The 12,036-nt window shown below is 45.0% G+C and overlaps 1 protein-coding gene across 3 annotated transcripts in view; it reads left to right on the top strand.

Moving 5' to 3' along the window:
* LOC133349911 (TBC1 domain family member 9-like) overlaps positions 1–12,036 on the top strand; it is a 52,237-nt gene that overhangs the window by 9,967 nt on the left and 30,234 nt on the right. For 2 of the 3 annotated variants that reach the window (XM_061563776.1, XM_061563774.1), the window contains exon 2: positions 2,438–2,539. The exons of the other annotated variant lie outside the window; for it this stretch is intronic. In XM_061563776.1, the coding sequence (XP_061419760.1) occupies positions 2,438–2,539 (102 nt within the window). The remainder of the gene's footprint in view (positions 1–2,437; positions 2,540–12,036) is intronic. 3 annotated transcript variants of the gene reach the window in all.

The raw sequence follows: 12,036 nt of genomic DNA, 5'->3' as shown, positions 1-12,036 counted from the left end.
GTCCTTCGCTAACTTTTCAAACTGTAATTCCAGAAGGGCACTTTCCTGGGGGGAAACAGGGGCAGGAGCAGAGGGAAGCCTCAGGGAGAAGGATGCGGACAGGGCAGACTAAAACGTAGACCAGGGGTCGGCAACCAACATAACAAAGAGCCATTTCTTTTCGAATTTGGTAAAAACCCGTATTGCAAGAGCCGACATGCATGCGGGTACGAGACTGTGGTCCTTAATTAAAAGAGTCACGAAACAGTCCTTAAAGGGCCACATGCGGCTTTGGTGCTGCAGATTGCCAACCCCTGACCTAGGTGATGAACAGTGACGGGCCATCGGGAGCCCCGGGTGTGGAAGCAGGGGCGGGCCTGAGGCATTTTGCAGAGGCATGGTGCCACATGGTGCCAGATGACCTCAGTTCTGTGATTCTGGGATGTGGTGCAGAATGGTTTTCATTTGTCGTGCAGAGCTTCTGAAGCAAGAAGAAGACGGGTGAAATCGGAGCTCCCCGTGGAGGCTTCTGGAAATTGAGGCTGCCTTGATTGTTCCTGAATCATAACGGGGTTAGAACATAACGGGGTTAGATCACGGGTGTTTCAGAAGACATCCAGGGTATTCTAAGCCATTCTGGGCATGAGAGCCCGAAACAAAATTCATTCGCCAACAAAGGCTCAAGATGGAGTCATTGGATTCCATCACTGGAACGATGTGGAGGGGCGACTGTTTTCTTGGTAGATTTCAAGGGACGCCTACCCGCATCTAACCGTTTCGGAGGGTCACAGGCATTATCGGTGCTTTGCACTGTACGATCACCACCTCAATTTCAGTGTTGTACCATTCGGGCTCAGAGGGTCACCAAGCAAATTTACAAAGATCTCGGTGACCATAATTGGGAGTCTCGGGAGCCATAAAGTTAATGTGTGTGTTGAATGGTCAACCTGTTAATCAGAGTAGCATCTTGGCCAGATGTAGGAAGAATGGAATCGCCTGTGCGTAATAAGATAAACCGCATCTAAGAAGTGGTCAGGTCACTTAAAGCTCAAGAGTGCCGAGCTTAAACCACTGAGAACCTGGGTTTGAATCCGGGCAGCCACCTCTGATTAAACCGGGATTTCAACTGGAGTTAGTTGATGTTCTTTGCCCAGCCACCAATGGCTGCATAGAAAAACCCATCGCATTCAAATTGGTTCTTCGCTTGATTTCGCTAAACTATAATTGGGTTTGCTGGTGCTTGAGGCTCCCGCACAGGCATGTAGGTACCTGCTGGGCTCAAGTAATAACCACTAATGTTAAGAACTGTCAGGGCCTTTACCATACCTGCGCCCTGGTTTATAAGGGACCACGCACATAATGGCTAATGTAAGTCTCATCGGCAGATCGTACTTGACTTAATGTGAGATGAGGGCATCGGTAGGAACAATATCTATATGGTGAGTTTATCAGTACTTTTCGATTTAAAGCTTTCGTGACTGCAGGGATTCTTCTTCTTGGTTCTTTCGGTAAAGTCGCGTAGAAGGGAAGTAATAAAATAATAAAAATAAAACATAATAAAATAATTCTCACGACGTTTCGGCCACAACGCAAGCAGCCGTCCTCGGACGCTGTCTTCTCGACAGACTTGTTTCTGCACCTGAGGACGGCTGCTTGCGTTATGGCCGAAACGTCGTGAGAATTATTCTATTATGTTTTATTTTTATAATTTTATTACTTCCCTTCTACGTGACTTTACCGAAAGAACCAAGAAGATTCATCAGTACTTTCACCTTTAAAGCGAGTGGTGCCAATGTTCCTGGAAGAAGTGTCCTACAGTACTTTGAAAGGACAAATATACAGTATTGTGTTGTATGTTTTTAAGAATATGAGCATTGTAATTGTGGCTGTCTAAATATATTTGGAAATTTTAATGCAAAAGTATAATTGTTTCTATATATAATTCATTAAATGTTTGAATGTGATATGGACTGTAAAACCAGAAGCATTTCTGGTCCACTCTTGCACAAAGGCGGTGTGCCTTTTACACATTTCCGCATGCTATTAAAAGCACAGCACAACCCAAAAGCACGTCGGAGAATTACACGGCGAAAACTTACACAACAGTACTCACTCTTTCAACCCCAGGGGAAGTGATGGGCGGATTCCTCCCCTAACCAGGATTTGAACCTGAGCCCTTCTAAATGCTGTGTACGGTTACAGTTGAGCGCCGTAACCATACTGAGCATCAGCAGGGCACATAACGCCAGTGCCGCTTATGCTGTACGTGGATCGCGCTGGCACTGCTGCCACTGCTGCTGCTGTCACCTCCGCTGCTGCTGCTGTCACCGCTGCTGCTGCTGTTACCGCTGCTGCTGCCACCGCTGCTGCTGCTGTCACCGCCGCTGCTGCTGCTGCCACCGCTGCTGCTGCCGCTTCTACTCCTGCTTCTAATTCCAGGATGTTGCCCTTGCCGTAGGGCTGCTGGCCGGGACGCTGGACACTGCGTCTAGCGGGAAAGCGGCCCCCTACCGCATCCTCTACCAGAGCCACTCTCAGCCCTGCTGGTCCATAGCCACAGGTGAGACAGTGTGAATCTGGAGTCACCACCGCTTGTGATCCTGTACTTGGGTTTAAAATAAATATTGTTATCATTTTCATCCCTTTTGTTGATCGTAGTACGGTATGTAAATGTACTGGGGTGTTGTTCAAAATTGTCAACAGCTTCGAACATATTCACCGGTAAAGAGGGGCTCTCTAAAGCTCCCACGGGTGGAGGTCCTTTTACCAGTACAATAGTGGCGTGTTCATGCGTTGTGTCGAGGCTGCAACCTCTACCTTAACCTCGCATTATTTGGTGATGCTGCTGCAGCGTCAGTGGGGTGCCAGCACAATTAACAACTCGATACATTAATCAATAACACTGCCTTCAATAGAAAAAGTATACAACAGGCAACGTTTAGGCCGATGACCCTTCTTCACAGCACATAGAGGCCATAAAGGTAGTAGAGTGGATAAGAGTTGGTGACCTGGTAATAATTATATGATAAAAATAAAATTCCTGATGAACTATTTTTACATCACCAACTTAGCGTTGCATTTTCTGGGTTACAGGCACCCATCCCCCACCTCTCCTGCCCAGTAAGCTAAGGCAGACGTAGATTCTCACCAATTTAGTTTTAGCAACATTTTATTGTGTTTGTAACGCATACCTGGGGCTTAACCCCACTCCCAGTCTAGCATCCGGCTACCGAGTAAATGTTGATGATGAGTAATCCCTGAGCGTTTCCATTGTTCTTGTACCTTGGCTGGCTGGGAATGGTGGCCTCTTCCTATTGGAGGTGAGGATGGTGGGTGATCCATAAATAATCAGACTCCCAGCCTCTGCAGGTCTACTTTGTGGTCAGTACAGCCACTTTGTTACTGCCCTATCTGTGATCAATTTCAAGTGTCGTCATCCCCTCGTGTGAATTATTATTTTTGCCTCCGCCGGTTTTGTCTCGGCACGCAAAATACTCGGTAAAGAATTGGACAAATATCCTGGCAGGAATACGAATAAAAGATTCTTGAGACTCAACGAGGCTCTCGTAAATAAAGGCCACAATTCTCGCAAAAAAATCTTACAAGTTTATATATAATACATAGAGTGGAAAGTGATGGGTAAGTGGTGAGCGCACTTTGTCCGAAACTTGCTGACCTGGATTCGATTTCTGGCCACGGCTGACATCGGTGGCGATTACCTGGACTGGTCATGGCGTAGTCGTGGATTGACAAAGGGCTGTGGAAACAAATCTGAGGCTAACGAACAGCATTACCTCCAATGGATGGCATGACTTAAAATGTTAGTCTGCTATTTCTGTTTATGTAGGCACTGTGGCAAGGATGGTTGTCCTTTTTTTTCCCGTTGCGGATACAGGCTCTAAATACTATGATTAAAACAAATCCAATGCTCTCTAGTATATGATTAAGTTGTTTTTAACAACCCAGAATTTGCACTTTACTCAAAGAACAATCATATGACCCCAAAGCAACATTTAAATTTATATTAGTCACATGGAAAATATCATGGAAACATACTTCCCCATGTCAAACCACATTTCCGACGTTCATAAAGTATGCATGCTTTTCTGCATTTAACAACACCACACTACATATACTGTGCCCATGCTTGTAATTGTGGGTCTCATCAGAACTTCATTGGAATAATTCGACAACTGCAAATATCGACTCTATTGGTTCCCGCCTACCCCCCGGCATGAAGCAAATCGTTGCAATCCACTGTATGTGCCAAGCATTGGCTGCTGGTAAAGGCTCCCATTCATTGGCATTCGGTTGCTGGGTGTATCACGTGCTCGGAGGCTTGTTGTGGTTTTGGAAAGCGTCACACGCCGCCACTGAGTTATCCCCTTTCTGGATCTTGCCGTGGTAATGCCCTCCCGCTCGACGCCTTTTTGCCTAACAGAATTATGTCGAACTGCACCTCCGATTTACCACGGTTGGCTACGTACGGTGGACATACATACGTACGGTGGACATACATACGTACGGTGGACATACATACGAACGGTGGACATACATACGAACGGTGGACATACATACGAACGGTGGACATACATACGAACCACTGTGTGCTGCGATGCTCTCAATGGACTGGGAAGATGTGGTGGGAAAAAATTGCACTCCTTTAGTGGAGTACCCATACTGCTGCATTAAAAGTCAAAGGTGATGTTTTGGGCAATGTTAATTGTTCACGGCGCATAGGGAGGCCAGAGAGGAAGAGACGTCGACTCTGCTGTACTACTGTTGACTGTTAGGAAATGAAGTGGGGCACGGTCAGGACCCATTGTCAGAAAGGACGACGGGCGCTGATGCACGAGACGTGTGTGGAAATGGCAGCAAAATGTATTCCCTGTTGTTGACCACATTAAGAAATTGGAATGGTGTAAGTTATACCACCTAAAGTGGTACCGACAAGTGGGCTGTTTGGCAGACTTGAAGCAAGGTTTTATTTCCAGCCATTACAAGAGAAACTCTGTTTTAATTTTATAGTCCAAAGTGAGCTCAAACCGCAAGCATGGACTATTCCCAGCACTATTGGCAGCCCTGATCCAGTGATGAAAATTCAACATTTAGTTAGCCGAAGCCAGCTCGACCCGTAGGATAACCACAGTCGACTTTCCACTGATTAGTACTTGTTTTATTGACCCATGGGGGATGATAAGCGGAGTCCACCATTGACCAGGAAGTGACTTCGCAATCATCCGATTGGATGTTGAGCGCTCTAGCCACAGTGCCACTCACTTAACAGGTGCTTAAGGCAGCTTTATTGAGAGTAATTCAATAGTTTTGTTTACGTTAATTACAAAACATCCATTTAAAGTAACTTTAAAAAAATATCTAATTAATACTCACTCAATCCACTCCCAATGTAATAGGATCTTTGCATCTATGGAAATAGTGTTCACGGGCTATCAAGTCTCTGAGATGAGATTTGAACCTCGCAAAAGATGAGTAGTTACGAGGCCACTGGTGTGCATAAGATAAAAAACAGCCCATTCACCAGAAACGAACCAATGTGTCACACACTTAAGCGGTTGTGCTTTCGCTAAGTTGTCCCCACCTGAAGAAGGACACATGTGTTGCGCCCGAAACGTCGTGATTTAATTTATTTGAATTTTTTACCTACGTGACTTTACTGAAAAAACCAAAGAGTTTTGAATCCTTGCAGTCACGAAAACTTCAAATGAATTGACCAGAACTGGAGCGGACTGACACATACGGTCATTGCAGTTACTGGGGAAGAGTTGTATGATGTACATGATCATCATTATCATCAATAGTGTATCCACAGCTGGATGAAGGCTTCCCCATGCCTTCGCCATTCCTTAGAGTCATGAGATGCCACAATCTGTCTGCCTCCCACACGCAGCTCATCTCATCACTCCTCCTCTGCAGCATTCTCCCTCCCGGGAATGATCTCTCTATCGACTGCCATTCTGTCACCAGTCTCATCCATCGACCATCATCCATTCTGGTCCTGCTCAAACCCACTTATTTTCCTTTGCCGTCAATATTATGTCTGTAATGTATTCCCTGTTCCATCTGTCCCTCTGTCAGTCGGTGTACTTCCAAACATGCATCTCTCCATGTTTCTTTTGGTACTTTTCATATTTTGATCCTTTTTCCCTGTCAATGTGCATGTTATTGATCCATATGTCATCGTGGGTAATGTGCACTGATTGAACTCTTTTTGTAGGCACATCGGAACGTTGATTTTCCAAAAGCACATCCATCCCATCGTTACCACAACATTACATCATCACCATCTTCCTTCAGTTAGATTATGTAACTGTTACACAGTCAGCACTTGATCTTGAGGACTGTCCTTAGAGCATGAACAATGGAAAATAGAGCACCGTTGTGGCGAGATGTTACCTTCCTCACCTGGTCTACAGGAGGTCGTGGGTTCGATCTCGACGCTCATGCCTGCTGTATATTTGGAGTTCGCATGTTCTCCCCGTGGTCATGCAGATTTTTCTCCAGGTCCTCCGGTTTTTCCCTCTACATTTAGAATCAACATGCGTTTAGAAAATTTTGACTGTTATAAATGTATACGCGATAAGCCACGATGTTGAGCTATCATTTGTGGCCAGGTCGCTGATGAAAAAGAGCTGTATGGCTCAGTGGGCCTTACCTGGTAAAATAAAAATAGTAATAAGTGTTTACCCTTTTAACTGGCAACAAAACTGACACGTTTATACAAAGGATCATGTTTGCATTAACCACAACACTTGCGGTCAAAATGCAAACAAAAATACAACTCTGATAGTGAATGCACTGTCCTTGAAATCGATTGGTCCACACCCGAGACAGCTTTTCTTAGAGCCTAGTCTCACATGGTGTTGGACCAGATGGCGCCAAAAGTTTAGAATGCGGTGGGACTGTGTAACCATGTAGGTTTGCCCAACCATATGTTCTATTCTTTCCAATAAATTTAAAGCAGCTTGTATTTTTAGTAGACAATGGGTAAGGCTCACTTTTGGTAATGTAATTCGATCTCATTGGGTTATTCGTTAGCAAGGGTTCTAATGGTTTAAAAGGCCTTGAATGTTAAGTGTTAAAATGTTCAGGAAACCGTGCTTTGCCATTATTTAAGTTATAATTCACCAAAACCCAGACAGAGCACTCCATTCCGATCAGAGTTATGAGTTTAAACCCCTGTCAAGGGATTAACTCCATCCTTTATCCTTCCCAGATGGTAGAATTAAGACTTAATTGGTGAGAAATCTACAGGGGTCATCCTCGACATGAGAAGGCGGAATTTCTACCACTGGCTCTGGACCACCAATTGTGGTGCGCCCCCAACCCTCTTGTGTGGACCAACGTCATTTTGACTTGCCTGTATGTTGTATCTATAATCTGTATGTGGAACTTCTTTCGCACCCTACGTAGCTAACCGTGCTTATTGGCGGTGCAGGTAGTGCAGCAGTTAGTGCGCCGCGCTATGAACCTGGCAACACGAGTTCAATTCCCGCTCGCGCTCAACACCAGGGACAATTATTTTAACCGGTCCTGTGTGTCACCTAGGTCGACTCGACCTCAAATGAGTACCTGGTGCGGTGTGTAATCATCGGCACTGGGGAGACAGGCGATTAGGCGTGGTGCTGTCCTCCCCCCCACGTGTGCCGTTCCGGCCTTCATAGGTGCTCGCGAACAGCACTTGCCCCAAGAGTCTGTGAAGGCTATACGTGGGATCTTTGTCTTGTTTGCCACTCTCACCTCTGAGGCCAAGGACAGCAGGATGGGGGAGGGGGAATTCAAATCCTGGCAAATTGCAATTGAATAGAATTTCCCCCACCCTGGTATAAATGTGCTGTGAGGGCTTTACCATTCCAGTATGCCATCTGCTAATGTGAACAGGAGTATCAGGATCGCTGACATGTTTTGCATTACTAGAGCATTGTGTCTCGTGTTCCCGTGCGAGATATTTATTAGCGAAATATATGTATTCATTTTGCTTTGTTTTCATTTGAATATCCCGGCGTAAATTAAAGTCTCGCATTACGTTGCCGATGATTTGACGTGCGTTGAGCTCGCTCTAGTGTATTATGCAGTCCCATCGCAGTGCCAACAGTCAAATGAGTTTAGGGTCAGTGGGTTCAAGGTGGGTAATTCGATATTTTTCATTTGGCCTCATTTCACATACATTGTGTCATGTGGGGCCAAAACTATACACTGCACCTGTGCAATATACACACGCACAACACTTATCTGTTATTCCATTTTGACTCTTCCATTTGTTACGTACAGTGAACACGATCTCACTGGCTGGTTGAGCTATTTTTTATGGTCTTGCATTACACATCGATCTTAGGATTTCATGTATTATTTTAATAAGTACATTTATTTTCATGGATAAGATTCTGAAGGAAAAATATCACCAGCTTTGCAATTATTGTTTTTTTTTATGTACAGAATCAATGAATAGAGGGCTCTGTGGAATACTGCGTTGGTTCACGGTGGACGGGCAAGCACCGAAACATTTGTCAGAGGCATCGATTCCTGAAACGAATGCGCTAAACACGGCACTAATTGCACACATCGATCGTGGCAAATTGCAATTGAATTTTCACGCCCATGTAGTTGCAATCGGCAGAAAAAAAAATCCATCAGCGTTGATCTGTATACTTTAGCCGTTAATGGTAAAAACCACATGGAAACGTGAAGCACGGATCTTGCTGCTGGTGCCTCTGTTTTATTCTGTTACCCTATACGTTTCGTTGCCTTCAGTAACACACCACAATCTGGGACGTCTCCCTGTGTGCAAATTTGCAATGGAGAACTTCTCATTTCTACTCGTGGCCATGTGCCACTGCTTGGAAATTTATGATTATTGTGCAGCAGCCAGTCTCTCAATAGGACAACTGCTGTTTACTTCTCACAAAGCGTTACTTGTTTTTTTGACCGCGGAGAGATGATGGGCTGAGTCAACTGGGAATTGCACCCACGACTTTTTGATTCCGACCGGAACGTGGTAAAACTCTGGCTCCACTGGGCTCGATCCTCGGGTTGAATCGAAGCGATCTGAAATGCACACGAAACAGTGTCCCCACAGCAGCTGCATGCCTTTGCTTCGGTATCTTGACAATCACAGCGGCAGAAAGCGGCGTTTCTTGTTTGTCAAGCAGCGAGCACTCCTGGGATTGTTTCCTTTGCAAGGTTGCTCCACAGAGCTGCAAGCTGCTCAGCTCCACTCTGAAAAAGGCGCTGTGAAGGTGCCCTTTGCAGTGGGAGTAGATAGGTGTGGGGTCATTCCGAACGGTGGGAGGAAAAAATGGGGATGAGTTGTGTCGTAAAGGGTTAGTAGCGCTTGGCCTCGGAGGCACGCACTATACAAGCAAATAATTGTCTACGAATTGGTTTGCATTGATCTGCACCAGACAAATTTATAACCACAGATAAACACCAAGTGTTTGGCTTGGTAATAAATAGATTACTTTAAAACCAGACAAGACCCAATTGAGAACACAATCCTCTTTTTAAGGGAGATCTGGGTTTATCTGATTGGAGAATTATTAAATACGATATACTTTTTAATATTTTGTGTTGACTCAATTGTCAATGTCACTTGCTCCTTTTAGACTGCGAAATATTTGACAATATTTAGCATTACAATGCGGACTGATAGCGCATAGAAATTTATAAATATTCAAAATGAGAAACAATTGAGTTAAATTATGATTTTTTTTTACATGGGAATTAACTTTGCCATCTGTATGCAATCAAGGCAAATTTGTAATATAAATTTTCCAAAAGACAATCGCACAAATACGCAGAAGGTACGAACACAATCTCAAAGGTGGAACAGACCCTGCATGATCATGACTTGATTGTGGCCATTGTATTGAAAATAATGAAATAGACGAATACATTTGAATTTGAATAGCCTTGGCTCTTGAAGGACTCTCCTTTCCTGCGTGCAATGCATGGATGTCATTTCCTGCCGTGTTTACGCATGGGACATTAATGGGGACTTTATAAGAAGGTGTGTTGCCAAATGAGTTTCAGTGTTACAGATGAATCCAAAATATAATTTTTACACATTTCTAGATTAAATTATACATATTAATTTTATATACGAGCGCAACCCCGATTTTTATGAACGTTAGGTTGACGAAATGTCGCATAAATGCGATTGACAAATTATGGACACTTTCCGATTAACGAAAGAGAATTTTTGCGTTCGCGAAATTTAAACTCGGCACCAGCCATGAGATGAAACCAGAGCCGCCCGGGAGGCTGCGGCATCCATCCACGACAGCGTCATTGTGTCCCTGCAGTGCAACAGTAACGCCGCCTCCACATCGCCTTGCCAGTCATTCCAACATGCAGCAGATCTTTTGGTGATTTCCCTGAAAATGTAAGAATTTTTGTTTAAAATTAATCATTCAATCTTTTTTAATATTAATGTTATTTTAAAAAAATTGTCTTGTGAAAAGTGGCATAGATGTATATTTTAGGTTCGGAGTACAGTTGGAATGTCTGTCCGAAACACATCCCGAATTACTTTCTAATCCGCCCCTCCTGGACATCTGTGAAACAGATCTTTGTAGCTGATTGGATTTCTCCAGGATAAATAAACATTCGATTCAGATTCTATAAAACTAATGGGAAAAGCCTTTCCAATAATGTAATTTCCTTTTACATGTGATTTTCGAAGAACGCATCCCTTTCATAAATTTAGGGATACCTGTGTGTATACATATATATTACACTAGCGGGAAGTACCCGGCGTTGCCCAGGCGAAAAAGACACACACACACATGGACTCGCACACACAGACATCGACTTTAGACACACACGCATGGAGTTGCACACACAAATCGACTCGCACACACACACATCGACTGACACGCATATCTACTCACACACGCATATGGATTCTCACACACACACATCTACTCACACACACAGACACATCGACTTACATACGCACATCGACTCACACGAACACAAGGACTTAGACACACACATTATTACACATTATTATTTTAATATTTCCAAACAGATTTTTTTAATATTAGTTTTCTATCTACGGGAGTTTAGCGAAAGAACCAAGAAAATAGTACTTAACATTGCCGTGGTGAGGCCTAGTCCCGTGCAGAGCCCCCGGCCTCGCCTAGATTGCCCAGCCTGCCGAGGTGGCACCTTGGCAGGCTGGGGCTGGGTTGCTACCCCCTCCCACCCACGATCCCTCGCCCACTCTGCAGTAATATCTACGGCCTATAGTAGTAGCATCTACCGACTCTATAGTAGTGTAGTAAGTATATATGGAGGCTTGACGACAGGATCGGAGGCACACTTATTTATTACACCAACACAGTCATTACAGGTCACTTGGCTACAGGGATTTCTCGACAGCTAACCCCTCTAACCTATACCAACTCCTCCACTACGGGACTAGGGGAGGCTATCTGTCCCAGCTTGGTTAAGCTGGGATCCCGGCTCCCTGAGTCACCAGACCAGCTTCGTCTGGGCTCTCGGGGCCACGCCACCGGCTTGCCCTGGTCGGCCCTTAGAAGGACAGCGAGCCAGGGGAGCTCCGGGGCCTATACTAGCAGGTCTTCGTTCTTCTCTGGTTAAAGCTGAGTCCCGACCTCGAGCCCTCGAGCTCATCACCTTTTATAGGACTCGCCCCCGAGGGGGGGCCCGTGGGGGATATACATGCGGACGTCGGTGCGAGCGCCACCCTTGTGTACGGCCGTAACCCCGCCCCTTGTGTTTGTTGGCCATCCGTGGCCATGCATAATCACACCTCAACATTCGTAGCCATGCGCAATTACACCTCTACAGTAGTAACTGCACGCATTGGGATGGGGGGGGGGGAGAAGATGACATCACACTGTGAAGATTTTACCTCAGCGTTTTGTGTATTTTTGTTTACATTTTTTAACGCAAATGAGAATTCCCCCCTCACCTCCACCGATGGCATGTGTGCGTTGCTAGGGCAACCCCCGTCAGCGTTTCGCGCATGCGCAAATGCGTGCAGTGTCGCTTGCGGAGCGGCTTGAGGAAATA

Source organism: Lethenteron reissneri, chromosome 32, assembly GCF_015708825.2.
Source record: "Lethenteron reissneri isolate LAM-NWPU_2019-01 chromosome 32, ASM1570882v1, whole genome shotgun sequence".
Classification (NCBI taxonomy): domain Eukaryota; kingdom Metazoa; phylum Chordata; class Hyperoartia; order Petromyzontiformes; family Petromyzontidae; genus Lethenteron; species Lethenteron reissneri.
This window is presented reverse-complemented; position numbering and strand designations above follow the sequence as displayed.